At 31.7% G+C, this 18,223-nt stretch overlaps 1 protein-coding gene across 1 annotated transcript; it reads left to right on the forward strand.

Moving 5' to 3' along the window:
* Window positions 1-1,193: 1,193 nt before the first annotated feature.
* LOC143064045 (UPAR/Ly6 domain-containing protein qvr-like) lies at window positions 1,194-17,488 on the forward strand. The gene is made up of 4 exons (XM_076236554.1): window positions 1,194-1,597; window positions 9,127-9,180; window positions 12,400-12,558; window positions 14,939-17,488. The coding sequence occupies exons 1-4, from the start codon at window positions 1,549-1,551 to the stop codon at window positions 15,148-15,150; spliced, it is 474 nt and encodes a 157-aa protein (XP_076092669.1). The 5' UTR covers window positions 1,194-1,548; the 3' UTR covers window positions 15,151-17,488.
* The last annotated feature ends 735 nt before the right edge of the window (window positions 17,489-18,223 follow it).

Raw genomic sequence — 18,223 nt, forward strand, 5'->3', positions numbered from 1 at the left:
CTGAAACCATTTTGAATTTCAACCTGAAGTACAATTTCAACCTGAAGTACAACGCATTTCAAGTTCAAATTGGACTTGTAACTTAAATTTTGAAGTTAATCTTAAATCTCTTCCATTAATTTGTCAATATTATATTGGTTTTGTTTTGTAATTTGGAGAATTAAGTGCAATAATAGTTACTGTATTATAGTTTGGATTCAACTTTTATAGACTGGGGACGATCTAAAGGCTGGGCATTGTTTAGACACCCGACCATTGCAAAAGAGCATTTTGCCCTCTAGATGTCATTTGGTTACTTGTGTCGATGTCTTTTTTCAGTGACAACTATTTTCATGTTTCGTGTTTTTGTTAATTGGGGCAACTATATGCTAAAATAGAACGTTGTTAAAATTACTTATTAATTATAATTGACATCCATTCGATAGATATATAATGTTTAGGAGGAGTATAGGTAAAAAAAAGTGCATTTCTTTCACCTATCAGTTTTGACAAAAAAATACATTCCCTCAAGTGACGTATTTTTGAAAAATTCTCCTCCTAAATATTATTATTATATACAGACTGAATCTGTTGTATAATCAATGACCATGAACATATAAATGACGCTCTAATATTCTTTAACAACTAAACCGCTGGGTATTCCGTTTGAATTGTCTCACATTTTGTTATGTCGAGTCCTTTCATAGCTGACTACAAGTTATGGATTTTGATCATTGTTGAAGTCCATATACAGACTTAAAATTGTATAAATGTACGTCATTTGGACTCTTGTGGATAGTTGTTTCATTCATAGTATCATACTACATAACCATATTTAATAATAACGGCTCGTTTGTTAGCGAAAGCGAAGCAAACCTACCACCAACGCTGTATGATGTTTGAATAGACGATATGTACTCTTGATATATTGTTATTTTTGATTGGCCTACATTTTAATAGTTAACAAATGAAACTGTCAGAGAATATATCAAATGATGAAGATAGACTGGTTCTCTGTCCTTTATCTGTTTGGCTCCAACAGATATGATACCCGTATGTTGTAGGGGAGAGGACCAGCCTAAGGATGGGGAATCATCTTGATTATTTAACAAAACGGGTCAATATAACAGATATAACATTGAAGCGTTAACCATTTATAGATTTTGCTGACCTTGTTTATCAATAATGGCGATCATCAACAAAGTACGGTGTATATGGCTGTAAATGGTACCATTTGGGACTTATAATGGCGTTTTTGCGTCCTTGTATGAATTCCAACCTATTAATTCAATAAATATTTTATCTTTGCTTCAGTAAGACATAACTTTAGTAGAACCTGTATTGATGTTTGTATGCTAGGGGAACACATTCATGATAAATGCTTTGAGAAATGAGCAATTTGTTTACATCCTGTTTAGATATCTGACATCGATGGAATTAGAAGATGGCACTTTGATTCAGTGAAATGTGTTAAGAAGTTGGTCAAGGTTTCTTATGATTTAAAACTTTATAATCAGCTATGGAAACGAATTAATTTTCGTTAATGAGCAATATGGAGAGTGAGCTATCATGGTTTATACAATGGAAATTACGAAACTTTTATGCCAGCTTCTCATATGTGAGTATCTTTTTTTTTTTTGTATACTTTTAAAGATTTCGTCTCATCAAATTAAAGACGAAGAAGTCTAAAAACACACGAGAACACGAGAACTACGTACGTGTAAAACATCAGATAAAAAGATATTTGAAGACAAACACTAACCTAGCAACACATTCAAACCGAAGAAAAACAAATGATCTTTTGCGACTGGTCTTTCTGTGTGTTTAAATTTTATACGTAAACGTCATTTTTCTTCTTACTCTTCGTAAAAAGCAACGTCATCGGGGTCTCCCCAAGTTCGTGCTTCCATGAGAACACCAATGAATAGCAAGGAATTTAACGTCGACTCATTTTTGAATTTAGACCTATACATTATAGTAACGAGCGAATTCCAAGTTAATATTTAAAAAAACTTATCATAGTAAACTTTAAGCAGGTGTCATTTTGCGTCATTCAAACAACAGCTATCAATCAATCAATTACACAAATATCAATACACTTAATCAAATATATACTTTAAAAAACTGAATTCGATAGTTAAATATAGTGTTTTCATATTTTGAAAGAAAATCAAACATTTATAGAATTATAGTTTGCAATATAAACATATTATATTACACAAGGAGATGTGATATGTTTGCCAATGAGGCAACACTGAATTAGAGTCAAACTGAAGTCGATTTAAGGAGATATCGGTCACCGAACGACCTTCAACAGTCTTTAATATTTCTTCACGTCAGAAATTTTGTAAAATTCAATCTTATCGGTATCAATGTTGGGATGTAGGTAACTTAAATTGCAGACAGCCGCTTTCCACAGAGTTATCGGTAATACGTGTAATTGATTGATTGTTTGTTGGTTGCGTCCAGTGGCAAGTATTTCAGGCATGTTCAGGACGATACTTGTAATTGATATCAACTAAGAAAATGTAATTGTCTTCGCGAAACTGTACAAGATTGATATTATTAAAACTGAAATATTGATAGCAAAACAAATATGGTTTTTTTTTTGTCAAAACAAACTTCGTGGGAGGAACTTTAACATACACGTTTATAGATTTGTTTCCCAAAAGTTTGTTTGATTGCATCTCTGGAAATAGAAATGCTAGATACATCATTTTTAATACTGGAAATAATGGAAATTATCACTCGCACATGAAATTCTACCATAGACATATTTACAAGAACAACAGTTCATACACTAAACATTTTAAATCAATTTGTGTCTCTTAAAAGTACATAGTTCAGAAAGAATCATTGTATTATATTAAATTTCATGTATACAGAATACTAGTAACATATCGGAAAGCAATTAATTATATACAAGTATGAGCTTTTCAAAAAGCTCCACTGACATCAGCAAATACATATTATTGTTATTTGTATATATTATTACTTATAATATGCGTGCATGTTATGAATGTGGACTAATGTTATATAGTATGTTCCCTTGGTTAAACTCGAGCGCATTAGTTTCAAACGATTCAAATGTTAAATATTAAATCATCCACTTCCGTATTCTAAATGAAAAATTGAAAACCCGTCTAAAAGGAACAATTCAAAATTATTTCCTCCATTAACATAAGACCTCACGCGAAAAATTATTTTTTTAGGAATATGATGTGGCATATGTTGTTAAACATTAGCCCGAAAATAACACACCTTATACATTCTACCTTAGAACAAGTGATCAATATGCTCGAGTTTCTCATTGGCAACATATCTGCTGAATTTGGTAGTACAATTTCCAGCAGGTTGTCGGCATTTCTATTGGAACCAAATGTTCACCACTACTTGCCAATCTCATACGATTTTCGGACTTTGTAAACGTATCTTTTGACTTACTTTACAGTTTTCCCTTTTATTATGCACCTTTATGTCGTATGACTCTTGGCTTGGTTTGGTATTTTTGACTTTGGACGTTACTGGTATGGATGAGTCATGTAAAAAATCGGCAGATCCCAATATCCAAGTGTCTGCTTTGACCATGTCGGCATTCCACTCTCGATATCCTTAATCGGAAAAATGAATGCAATCTATTTTATCTGAAATCTCTAACAATTGAAATGCAAAGAAATAACTTGAACAATATCTATAATATAAATATGAAATATATAGAATTGTCTATAAAAGTCCAAGGCTTAAATGTTACTTTTATATCAGCATGATCATACTCAGCCTTCATTACTCTTGTATTAATTACATGAATTCTGAGAATTAAGTTAATGATGGCGGCAATGTTTTTGCTTATCGTAACCTAGCTGTCGTTATTTTAAATGAATGTCTTCTTGATCTATGATTACAAACATCGCGCATTACTCTCTTTGAAACATAAAAAAATACATTTATTCTCTTATATAAAGGATTTATCTACAATAACATCCGTGTATGGAATTTAACTGCTTCAACACCTAAAACGTCAACAACTAAAATAAAAATATATCAATGTAGAGTCGTAAAACTTGACAATTGCAATATATATTACATTATTTTAAATACAGTTGTTGATAATTGAATTATATCTTGTACATGTAATATGGAGAGAGCGCTTTTATATGATGTGCCTGTTGCGCAATCCTTTTCCTATCTTAATAAATAAAATATGTTAATATCAAAGTCACTTTCAGTATTAAACCATTTTTCATACATAAGATTCGTGTGGACTTTTTTGAGCCAGTTTCCATAACACAACAGATTACCTGGGGTAACCTTTATTAAACCGGTCTTGTGTATTGTTAGTCTAAATAGAAAGTAGAATAATGTATTTTTAGTTTATTCTATTTTTAGATCATGTTATTACTACGCATACGGGCACTATTACCACGATTACCTGAGGGCATCGATTACCTCAGGGCATACAGCAGCGGACCTATCTTCCACCTGCGCAATAATTGAAACTGCAGTATTTGCTAGTAATTTTTTGCTGTTTGTGTTTTCATTGTATCGGTTGCCATGTTTGCTTCAAAATTGCAAGCCTATTTTGGACGAATGATGAGAGATGAATGTTTCGTGTAGACATTGAAGTTATTGAATTTCGTTCAATCCACTATTTTCTACATTTAAGAATGTCTGTACCAATTCATGAACATGACAGTTGTTGTCCATTCGTTTAATGTGTTTTTTTCATTTGATTTTGCCATTTGATTAGCCTCAGGTACTTTCCGTTTTGAATTTTCCTCGGAGTTCAGTATTTTTGTTATATTGCTTTTTCGTACATTTTGTTTGAAGTATAAGAATGATACTCAGGCCGAACTTTCTTTACTCTCTTACCTTATGATAGTAAAAAATACTTCCCGAATTGATACCGTTTGTCCCAAAGGAATAGTTTGCAGACAAACAAATTTAATGATGTAAATTTTCTCGTTGATGCTTTGTTTATTAGGTATCATAATCAATATTTTCAGTTATCATGGGAAATATTCCAACATCAGTTATACCTCTTGTGGCATTATGATTTGCCTTGTTATATACGGAATATTGGTTATTTGTAACTTTTCTTAATGATAAAGATCATAGCACAGAACCGATAACGTCTTCAGGGTTTATAAAAACCAAATGAATGGTTCTGACCTATCCTCATCTTATTTCTCGAAAATTAAAGATTCACCAGTAGATGTTGTCAGTTGATTTAATGTTCCGAATCATTCAAGGACGTACTAAGGTCAGGTTAAGGAGTGTGTGTCAGCTTTTCGGACACCTTTGGTTTTTTTTCTCTACGAGACATAGTGAGTGTAAAATATTTTGCTCCACAACACTCATTTTTCTTTTCATATAACAATTGAATAGCCTATAAAAAGTCATTTACCAAAATTTAAGCAGATTCTAGATTTCTTTTTATTCGATCAAGTTAAGACCTAATTTATTTCAATGCAGATATAATGAAAAAGCCCAAGTTAACCTTTTCCCCGCCATTAAAAAAAATCCAAAAATCTTGAATAACCTATCACAATTTTTACATTAGTTTGTTCCTTAACTAAATGGTCTTCTGACTCAAAGTATCAATTCTTAATTCTAGATTTTTTTAATTTCACCTATGTAAAACCGTACGACCTTATTATTTATCAAATTTCAAAATATGTTTCACTTGTCAAGTCTAGTAATCTAGTTTAAAAAAAGATTGTTTTTACAGTGACCTATTATAATTGTTACAGTTGTTTTTGTAGATTCAGATTCAATAAGTATTGTTAAACATTTATAACAAACTAAAGCCACAGTGTTTTATATTTTTTTATACAGAAAACAAAACAGTCGATTGATCTAATACCCCCTTAACACATGATTTATAACTTCTTTTTATACAAAAAATAAATCGCTTAATAGTGACAGCATATTAATTATACATGTAACTAATAGAGTTTGATAACAAAGTCCCAATTAGCCCTGAAACAGTTTACAAGAAAAATAGGCATTGAATAAGACTGAATCAGTGAATGGAATAATTAGGTACAACGAAGACAAGACAAGACAAGATAAATAATGTATAAAAGTCTAACAATGTAGGTGTAAAACTTAAAAATCAATTGAATAAAAGTATGGGTTTAAAAAGTATGATATTATAGTTAAATGAAGGAACAGGAGGAATCATTATTTTAAAGCTATAGCAACACAGACATATTCATTGAACCAATTTGAGAGGTGACCTAATCTACAAATCGGATTTCAAAGAATTACACAATTTTCCAGCTAATGATATAGATTTTGTTTGATAAAAATACATTTATAAGTTTATAACATATTGCCAGGAACAATAATATTTTGCTAAAAAAAATCAACACACTATGTTCAGATGATACATATCTTCAACACTTTGCATATTAAAGCAATTGGCTTATACATTTTTTGTATAATTTTATACCCAAAGATCAACATTTACCTTCATGGTACCATGAGACTGTTAACCAAAGTTCAAATAAAGGTAATGTGAGCAATTATAGCCAACAATATGGCCGTCAACAATTAGCAAAAACCCATACCGTTTATTTGGCAAAAAGGTCCCATCATGAAAAGTATGAAACAACTGAGAAAACTAACGGCTCAATTTATAACAAAATAATTTACGATTAACAAATATGACAGACATGAACCGAACCAACGACAACCACGGGGCTACAGGCTCCAAGCTTGAAACAGACACACAAATAATGTGGCGGGGTTAAACATGGTTGAAGGCACAAACCCTGTCCTAACCAAGGACACATGCTCATTCATGGAACAATTATAAAGAATTTTCATTATTTATAGTTAAATTCTTTTCTGGCTTATTCCTTGATATATTCTTTACAGAATCGCAAAGAGTTGACTCAGACATATTTGATCATCCTTGTTTTTTGTTACTTCCGTTCTTGCAGTAAAACCAAAGATAAATTTGGGCGTCTGTGGCTGTGAATGGGACATTACATCTGATGCCTCTGTAAAGGGTATACAACGCTCTTTGTACGATATATTATACTATATACGAGTATTTCAAGCATATATATGGAGTCCGTTGGTGGCCTATTCCAAGGCACATGTTTTGTCCCTATCAAGCATACCGCCTTTTTAAGGTGATATTTCAAATTTCCACACCTTCATCCCTGTTCACCTGTACATTGTAGGACCTATCGATTTGTATCAAAACTAATTTGGACATGTCTTGAATATGCATGACACATTTACCACTGGACATAATGCAAACAACTATCCATATTCTTTAGTTTTGCTCAGCAGTTTTGTCATATGTCATATATTTGTAATATATCGATTTTAAATCAGTGTGTGTTCCTTCCCTTGGTAATTGATTACTCTTGTAACTGACAATTGTAAAAGGGTTAAAGTTGACATCCATTAAATCGAAATTTCACCATAATCTAAAACTAAGTCATTATCGGAAATAGATGTCTATTCACAAAAACTTTATACAGATGAATTCATACTATGTACCATATCGATAATCTTTACGTAAAATCAATGTTTACTCCACAAAACACACTCAAATAAAGTTCTATAAAAACACACTGATTATAATTATAGTAAAAAGACAAATCGAAAATATTATAGTAACGGGTTATTGACACTCTCTTTGACAATGGTTAACAGAACAAAACAATTTAAATCATTTATTTCAACGCCAATATAAATTGAATTTAGACTGTCGGTCGTATGTTTACTGCCGTGAGTATTCTCGTTAGAGTCAATTAGTTACAGACCACATATCGTTTTTCCTTGTCTTTTTAATGACACGACTAAGCTCTCAGAGAATTCTATACCAAATCAATTCCATCTAAGAAAGCAGACGACCGCGTGCAAGATTGGAGAAATATAATATTACTCATAGTGCAAAATACATTTGGATTATTCCGTCCTCTGTGAAAACCGGTTATTTGGTTTTTCATATTGTTAAATTTGATCAGTGTTTTTGAATTCTGGACTTACAGACAACGTGCTTAAAATCTGAAGAAATAATTTTATATTACTGTACTAAAGTGCTTTGACACGTAGGATTATTAAACATGTGACTGGAAAGAAAAAGAAACACATACGTGTATATTGCAATATGTCAGCTGACTTAAGTAGATAGTTGGAAAATAATTTTGAACACCACAACGCCTTCTTATTCTTATATAATTGTGATGTCTTTATCAGATATATCCGTTTATACATGCGAGATATTAAAGTATCACAAAGACTAGACAATATAACGTTCTTTTCTAGCAAAGACACCAATTCAAAGCACACGTGATATAGTGTGACTTGTGCTGTTTCGTTAAATAGACTCATATACATGTAGCTGCTGATGCAATCTACATTAACAGTATGAAGCGAAGCATTATCAGATATTAATCAAAATAACACATATTCAGATGAACAATTAAATTATTACTATCCGTACGATATCAAATCAATACTGGGAGACATTCGGTTTGATTAATTTATAATATTAATTCGCAAAGCAAATTCTCGATGCAAAAATAATTTATAATACATTGTTATATCATATAGGGAAAATAGTTTTTTTTAATTGAACAGCTGTCAGCTTCTTACAACTACATGCTGTCTATATAGGTCTATTGACCGAAACGAAATATATGCTATTGTGATGTGAATATTGCTATTTGTATAATATACAATTGGACCCATAAATATGCATCTAGATAACAGAACTGACTAACCTCGGACCATCTGTTAATCGTCCTCAATCTTATATGAATGTGATTCGTTGTTTAATTAAAAAAAGACTTGTGTTTATGCGATTATTTCTGGATTAAATACATATAAGATTTGAACATTTGTAATTCCGGAAACATGTACGAAAGTCCTTGGATACCGAACGTTAAGGTGGATAATTTTAGTAGACATTAATTCAAGCATGAATGATTTATGAATAACACTTAAATTTAAAGTGTTTACAAATTATTGCAGAATTATGGAATGCATTCAAAATATAGACACCGTATTATTTCTGTAAATTTATAAAAAGTGGGAATATTTAGCTCAAAATTGTACATAAGACTATTTAAGAAGTAGCTGTGTTCAGTGTGTTGTTTATACAGTTTTCTATGTCAATTTCAGTGTTTTTAATGGTTTGCTTCGTTTTAACCAGCGATGGAATTGAAACAATTGATGGTAAGTGACTTAAATCATTATGTATACAAATATAGCCTTTGTATGAGGTCGATACAAGGATATATTGACCTGAAAGAAGTATATTGACTGAGGACGAAGTCCGAGGTCGATATACTTCTTTGGGTCGATATATCCTGTATTGACCTCATACAAAGGCTATATTTGTTATATTATTAATTTCCGACCATGTTTGTATCAAAATCGTCATTTAGGTTCGTTGGAACTTTATAGATATTACATTTTCTCCTTGACAATAACAACATATTAGTTGTTATTTCATTTACTTTTTTTTTGACATCTTATGTATTTGAAGATTTTTTTCGTCAAATAATCGATCACAGATATCATTTGTTTCAAAACGCTAAACAATATCCTGAAATTCATTTCATGACGTCACAAAGTATATCGGTTTTTAGATATTCTAAAAATAACCGTGCAATATGCTTTTTGCCGGTCAATATGCTTTTTGCTATCCGCCGTTTTCTCTCTACCTTCGAAAATATAGTTTAACATGTGACTATCCCTAAACGAATCAAATTTGTTAAAATATACGAATTAATAATATTTAAAAATACTTATTAGTAATTGAAATTTATTCCTTTGGTATCAAATGCACTTATAGCTTCAAACGCATTAAATTTCAGGAAAAAACATTATTTATATGCTTTCTGTCATTGGCATAATTTGTACTCACACGGTATTCTAGATCGATTATCTTTATCGTAGAGTAAACATGTTTTTTTTTTCAATCTCCTGATTTTTGAGTAAAGCCTTTTCTTACCTGATTTATTAATGTAAGAAGCTGGTGCCTTTAAACTCATACCATTTACTACACACTAAGTAAAAATATTAGCACATGGATTTACTGGCTGCCTTTCGTGAACATACACAATCTGTGTATCTCACTCGCAAATGAGAAAAATTGTCCATACTTACCCCCTAAATGTACTTTACTGAAAAACCAGTTCGGCTTTATGACATTCATGAATTAAAACAGAGGTGGGGGATACCAAACATGAGTATCAAAACTAATAAGTCAAATGAGACAGCCAAAAATATTACAATAAAAAACACTACTTGAAAATTCAGCAACCATAACCCCTCCCCATCCCCCTAAAATAAGGGAAAAAGTTGGAACGGTATCAGGTGGCCCAAGAGTTTCAGCATATTCTTGTCCACATGCGGCGACGTGTAAGTAAAACTACTGTGTTGTCTCATCCAAAAAAAAAAATAACAATCGAGGGACAGATCATGGGAGAGTATACCACTTTCGTCGAGTTCGTTGCATTTCCGGCAACAGCTTTGATTTAGTGAACACCATTCGTGCGTTAAGGGACAGAATGACTTACATGTATTTCCCATGTTGAGCAATCGGCTGAAAAAACATGATGCTATATTGCACGAATTATTCTGCAAATTAAACTTGTAATTAATAATTAGCAGTGATGTCATTAGGGAATTGTAGTTATCAGTACAAAAATGAAAAAAAATCCACATTTCTACTGTATCAAGCATAATGACGTTCACGAAGACGCTTGGTGAACTTAAATAGTGCAAGGATACAGGCGGTCCCCTCTATCTGGTAAATAACATCATAACGGCACTATAACTTGTCCGGTGAATAGAAGGACATAACTCGAAAGTGGTCTATTACATTGATAGGCATCATGGGTTACGTTTAAATCTAGACCATAGAACACGTTGTTCTACCAAGTCAGAAATATGACAGTTGTCCATTTGATTTTGCCATTTAATTAGGTACTTCCTGTTTTGAGTTTTCCTCGGACGGTTTAGTATTTTTTGGGATTTTACTTTTTTCTGAATTTTTGAAAATTCCAAGTTTCCCAATTAACGGCTTTATTTGAAAATGCATGAACTGATTGTGTGTCATAAATGGATACCCGATATCTTTTGATTTCTATTATACATGACCTTATGATACAATATGTATTCAAAATATTATCAAAACCGCAAAAAAAGATTTTCCTGTTTTTTTTAAACTATTGCAATACAATTATCTAATTTAAACTTGAATTCATTCAGTAAATGTTTAAGTACAGAAATAGCCTATAATCTATATAAAGCACAATAGTTAACTCAAATTTTGAGTTTCCACACTTATTTATACTGTTAATATATCTATAACTTGTTCTTTGGACCCGATTCATCAAACTTGCAATTTCGCCAATTACATTATATATATCTCTCAGAATACCGAATCTACATCAAATACAAATAAAATGTCAATACCGTTCTCAAATTAGTATCGGAAAGATTTCTTAACCGTGTATCTTCATTGTGAAGTGTATTGATTATTGATGTTGAACTATACAGGAAGGAGACTTAAATATAAATTTCCAATACAGGCTTTTCTTATACATATGTACTGTTATAACGATTCTACATCTTAAGTGTTTGAATACTTAGTTTGTAATGTGTTGGAACATCACACATTTGAAAATAATACTAGTAATTTTATTTCGGTCAAAATTAAAATTGTTGTTGATGTAAATAAACCAGATTCCTTCTGATTTTTTATATTGGAGTGTAGAAAAACATTGTCTTTCGGCAAATAAGGGGGTGTAACTTACTATAAGCCTTAGGGTGATCTTTATTGAAACACACAAAAAACAATCAATGGTTGACTTAGACCAAAGAAACGTAAAATCTCAAATTTGTTTGGTGTTAACTCAACATGCGATGATCACCGAAGGGTTTGCAACAATCAGAAAAAGACATAATTAAAAAAATGTATATACAGTTATGTAAAATATGTTATATATTGAGGATGAAAAAAAAAACATATGTCGAAGAAGGTCTCCGCGAAACACAAAGCAACACATAGAATACGGATAAAGTTCAAAGTAAGATGTGTAAAGGACTCTTGATAGAGCACGATCTGAACACAGGCACTTGTTTCAGGGGGACAAATCCGATATTAAGGTATAGAGGAAAAAAATCCTGAGACAAGTGCCTTTGGATGTGAAGCTATCCAAAAGAATCAACTTTTGAATGAAATTAAGATAAAAAAAAACCAAACAAACCAGCAGATCGAAGTCTACATTCAATTTGGGAGAGTATAACGTTTGTGGTGGTGTCAAGCAAATGTTTGTATCATATACGCCGTAGATGCATGTATAATCCTGTAAGTTATATAATTTATTGTATATTTACGCATAAAATTACAAGCAGAACTGATCTTTTTCTTTGATTTTTTAGTAGGGCGATATGCCGACCCTGTCAAATGTTATGACTGCCTATCTTACTCGCATTCCAGTAATAATTATTGTGGAGATCCTTTCAACGGAAGCCATCCTAGCGTCAACCATACTCTCTGTCGTGGACAATGTGTCAAATGGGTTCGATCGCCTGTCCCTGGTAAGTATATTTACACAAGACTCAATATTCCTTTATACTGGTAATTCTTAAAGTTTCTCAATATATATGTATTGATGTTCTGATGTGAACATTCTAATAAATTTCAAAATAATATAAACCATAATATATATTGGATATTGCTTGAATTATTCAACCTGGGATGAACGAGGTACTATACATATAACATAGAACTCTCCCAATCATACGTGTATAACACCCCCCCCCCCCCCCATTTTTGTTTTGTTAAATCATCCTCGATAACTTTGAAAGGATATGAAAACACTCTGTCGTACTTTCTGTTTTAATGTCTTTCGGGATCCTCTGGTTTTGACATAATGATATATACATTCAAAAATATGTACTAGGCAGTAATTTAATTGGCTGATTTGATAAACATCAAAACAGATTGAAGAATGTTGTCAGATCATTGTCAGCAAAACTGGGACACATAATCTGTGTATTTTTATCAGATTGTAAAGAGAACTAAGTTAATCGAAAATGGTCTCCTTCCTAACAAAACAGAGAGCGTTAGATGCGAGTGGAGTAAAGATTATATATATAAAAAAAAATGCGTTTAGTGTGCTTGGAAACATGGAGAACAGTGGTAGCAATTGTCTTATTACAATAGATTTGTCTGGCTCCCACCATCTTACTGCACAAGACTTTTCTGAAACCAACTGGTTAATTACCCCCAACACCCAATAATCATTTGGTTCCTGACATATAGAAGCACTACATATAGCTTAAATCACATGCAACGTTTAACTTAGCAGAGATTTATAGCTGATTAATATCGATATATTAGATTAGAAAGTTCTATTTGCGTGTAATCACAATTGTAATAATGAAATGCTGTATAATTCTATCGAAGGTCACCGTCTGTGTGTGATTTCGTGATGTAATATCGTTTCTACTGCCTGTCAAGACATTTTCCCAAGAGCCTTTTTGTTCTCCCTGTGAAACCTATTGGACGTGTTATTGAAAACGTCAACACTAACTAAACGTCATAAGTAATTCAATCGAGGTTCATGCAAGGAGTATAAATGGAGAGCCGACTCTACAGAAACGTTTAGATGTTATAATTTGTCATATTAAAGATCAATAATAAGTTGCTGACAGAAAGTTGTAATGACATTTTCATGCATACAATATAGTTAATTGATTTCCAATTGCTTCAGGAAGCATCAGTGCATAACAGCTATATCGTGAATAAGACTTTATTTATTGACAAGACATTCATATAATGACGTCACAATTTCAGATAGAACTTCTGTCAATACTCATGTTGTCAGTTAAAATTCCGCACGTGGTAGGTGCGCTCGACTCCAATCTTAATTTACCAGGATTGTTAGTTTTAAGATTGACGGTCGGTGCTTCTCTCCGTGCAAAACGGCTTTCTCCACCCAAAAAACTGGCTGCAATTAAATACCACAATAACTCTGAAAGTTGTGTTAAACACCAATCAATAAATTAATCAATCCAATGAGGTGAACAAGTCCACTATTTTAAAGAAGTAAAAAGGTCAAAATTTCAGTTCGCAGCAGCAGTTGGTATACTAATTTGGGGCAAAACGTTTATTTCAGTAATTTATATTCTGAACCGTAACTTCAATATAAGCAATCATCATTGAGGTGAAGAATGTTGTTATTGATTTTTTAAAGTCATTAAGTGAAAGATCAAGAAATCTGTTCATCAACTGAAATTTTGAGAAAATTCGGTTTCAATCAACATTTTTTTAGTCTTTTATCAGATCTTTACCAATCATTGCTGGATGTGTCTCCGTTGAGTACTTTGTAGATATCTTTTGAACCATTTATCAAATCTTAACATACACGAGCCTTATTGGTTTTTGAGGTCATCAGGCCAAATGATAAACAGTAACTGTTATAGATTGGAATCGTGAGGTTTATGATTTTCAGATATTGTAACGATATGTCCAAATTGTTAATTTACTCCATCTTGGTACATATATCTGTTAAAATTCAACTAAAGTTTAAAAAAACAGTAGTACACATTTCTTGTAGCCATTTCTTGTGATCTATGTGAATGGTGTTTTAAGTTAGAGTGTTAAAAAGCTCATTTTAACCTTTCGTCCAAAGAAGGAAACATTGAATGTTTTCGTTAAGATTATGAAGAGTACGCAACTAGGGTCAATTCGGGAGTTTTTTTTATATCTAGATCCATCTCTTTTATATCGTGATCAGTTCAATAACAAATACATGATCAATAAAACTCAGCATCACTCTATAAAGCCACAATAATAGACAATATGACTAAACGGTGAATTAGATGTGTATTTGAAAAATAGACAGTCTTGCAGAAATTGACTATCTAATTCAATGCAGTTTTATAATTATGTATATGTTTTATGTTCTTCCAGGCGTGTACAGATATCAACGTACTTGCTCAGATAACCTGCGAATTTTAATGACTATTCATTTAGTATGTATGGAAGAATCAAGACCTGGTACAGGACGAATTTGTTTTTGTGAGAAAAATGACTGTAACGCAGCGAACAGTATTAGAAAAGGAAACGTGTTATTTATATCAACTTTTACATTGTTATGGATAATTGTATCATATGTTTTATAATGCTCAATTGAAAATGTATACACGTTTTTATTATTGATATTATACACCCATTGTGTAATAGGGTATTCATCGAATATGCATTAAAAATATGTCACTAGACACTTAGCAAGTCACAAATCACATTTTTTTAAAACTGTTATTTCAAGCATAGTTGGTACTTGCAGACGTGTACTTTTTTTCTGGATAAATGTTAACCACTGTATAATTAATTGTCGAAACACGTCTTCCAATAGGTATCTAACGATTCAAGCCAAAACCTTAACAAGATTAACTCATCATTCCTTCATTGTTTTTCTTCTCTTTGTGGTGTTCTACGCACATTTTGTGGTAGAATGATAGGGTTACTCGTAATCTCTGTATCTGCTTTTTTACCGGATTGAAACGTGCAATTTTTTCTTCTTTTAAATAAATGGGCATTTAAAAAATAGTAAAATCCTGTTTGTGTAGTAACTTACTTTGTGACATAACTTGATCTTTAATTATGGTCTCAAATCTTCTCAACACAGCGACTGCTTTAGTGAATCGTATTTGTGGTGCAAAGCTCCATTAAACTGATAATGGTTTTATTTTGTTAATGATAGCTAGTGACCTTTATACTTAAAATAATTCAAGCAAAAAGATAATTTTCATTTGTTGTCAAGAATCTTTTACTTTTTTTTGGAGCAAAGGTTTTATAATAAAGAATATAACACGGTCATATAAGAGGTTTGGATTGGATGGCGTATACAATAAACATTTAGTTTCTAGTGTATAATAGTTCGGAGTTTAGTATGACGTCCATTATCACTGAACTAGTATAGATATTTGTTTAGGGGCCAGCTGAAGGACGCATTCGGTTGCGGGAGTTTCTCCCTGCATTAAAGACCTGTTGGTGAACTTCTACTGTTTTCTGTTCTATGGTCAGGTTGTTGTCTATTTGACATATTACCCATTTCCATTCTCAATTTTATAACTGCAACTATTGGACATTGACAATCACATGTAACTGACAGTTTTCGTCGTTGTATATAATATTTATATACTGTATCATGGTATATACTGTGAGAACTAAATAATGATCGTTGATAATTTCAGGCATTTGACCTATAATGGTTTACTTTTTTAAATTATTATTTGGATGGAGGGTTGTCTCATTGGCACTCACACCACATCTTCCTATATCTATTTAACCGAAAAGAATCATGCTAGTAATATAAATGTTTGTTTTTTATCAGCATTAGTAAACAAATAAATCATACGACTGCTAAGCGAGGTTTGATACATGTATGGGAGCTATAGAGAAACTAACAATAAAAACGCCGCCCTTAGACACTGATTATAGTTTGAATTATGAAATATTGTCCAACAGTGGCTTATTTTAAGATCTAATTGTATAATAAGTTTTTAATTTATAATCAGTTTAGTTCGTCTCATTGAATTTATCAATTTATAAATTATGAATATTAATTAATGCATGTATTAAACGCCTGACAAAAATATCATGATGAGATGAGCTATAATAGATCTTTCATAGTTAAATTGTTAATTGTGATATTCAAGGTGACACATTTAAGTCTCCTTTGAGCCTTTTGTTTATAATCTTCAAGTTGATAATACCAAAAATAACTGATACGTAAATATGTTTTTTATAAGTATTTATAAATATTAAATCAGTTTTCAGTTATCATTATTATCATATTGACATCAATAGTGTTTTTTGTGTGTTATTGAACAACTTGAATTAATAGCACAGTGTACTGTCAAGTTATATTGGTACACACTATATATACTTAATAAATATATAGCAAAATATCCCAAACACATTTACAAGTGTCGATCATCCACAAGACCAGAGAATATACTTCGAAACGCAGAAACTTATTATTCCTTATTGGTATTAATAAATAAATTGGATCAAAGGTTTATTAATGTATTTTAAGTTCTATGTTCAAATTGAAATTATCATGCCTAAATATTTGTAAAGCAACGCTATCGAAACAAGAAATAAAAAAGGTCAAACTAGCCTAGCTTCACTTCTTTTTTTAATAACTCATTTCTGAAATTCTACAAATGTTTAATATCATTTGTGCTTTTGTACCTTTGCATGAAAATAAAGTTGAAGCGAATTTACCTTTTTTTTATTAATGTTTTAGTTTGAACACTTATACTTAAATATATATATATTGCATTTTTATCAAAATTAAGTTAAACACATGGTTAAGGTTTCAATATCAGATAGTTTTTACAATGCTGTTTGTATCATTTTTTTTTATGGCGATCACTTACACATGTACAATTGTATATTAAAGAACCTTATTTACGTTATTGGAACAATAAAATGTTAGATTAATCGAAATAAGTATTTGCATATTTATAAGGCCCAATAATATACATACAGTTATAGTTTATACATATTTATTTATAATGGATTGGGTTACAAGCTATAGCACCTTATGAAAATTCCTTTCCTATTTGTGGGTGCGAGTGCTGCCTTGCAGCGACATTAGTCTGCTCTTTTTCGAAATCTACAAGGGTGACTGTCTTTAACGTGAAAGTGACATGGCTCTCTCTCAACACGGGTCGGTTATTTATCGTCTCCTTCCGACGGACTATCATCGTTTCTCAATACCATGCTGGCAATGATTTCGTGGGATAGCCGAACGGGGATCGAACATTTGTGTTAGTAGTCCGATGCGCTAACCACTACACCACACATATATACACTTGATATCAATCATGTAATATAAATAAACAATTTGTAAAAAAAAAAAAAAATAACAAGACATATTTCTCGAAAGTTTAAAGACTACCAGTATTACCTTGGTGGAGGTTGTTAATGATTTTTGGTACAATCCCTATAGATTGTTAAAGATATATATAGACCTTGAGCGTATGTTTCAAGCCAGGGGACAGCTCGTTTAAGTTGATGTTTTAAAACAACTACCAGCATGTTCAGTTAGAACTGGTTCAAGTTCTTAGACACTTTACGACTATCTGATTTACGCTGGTATTTAATTGAGTTATTTATATACGCCGACTGCTTGGGTTCGGTGTAAAGTTTATTTTTTTTTTGTTCGGCATTTGGTCTCTCACG

This window comes from Mytilus galloprovincialis, chromosome 2 (assembly GCF_965363235.1).
Source record: "Mytilus galloprovincialis chromosome 2, xbMytGall1.hap1.1, whole genome shotgun sequence".
NCBI lineage: Eukaryota > Metazoa > Mollusca > Bivalvia > Mytilida > Mytilidae > Mytilus > Mytilus galloprovincialis.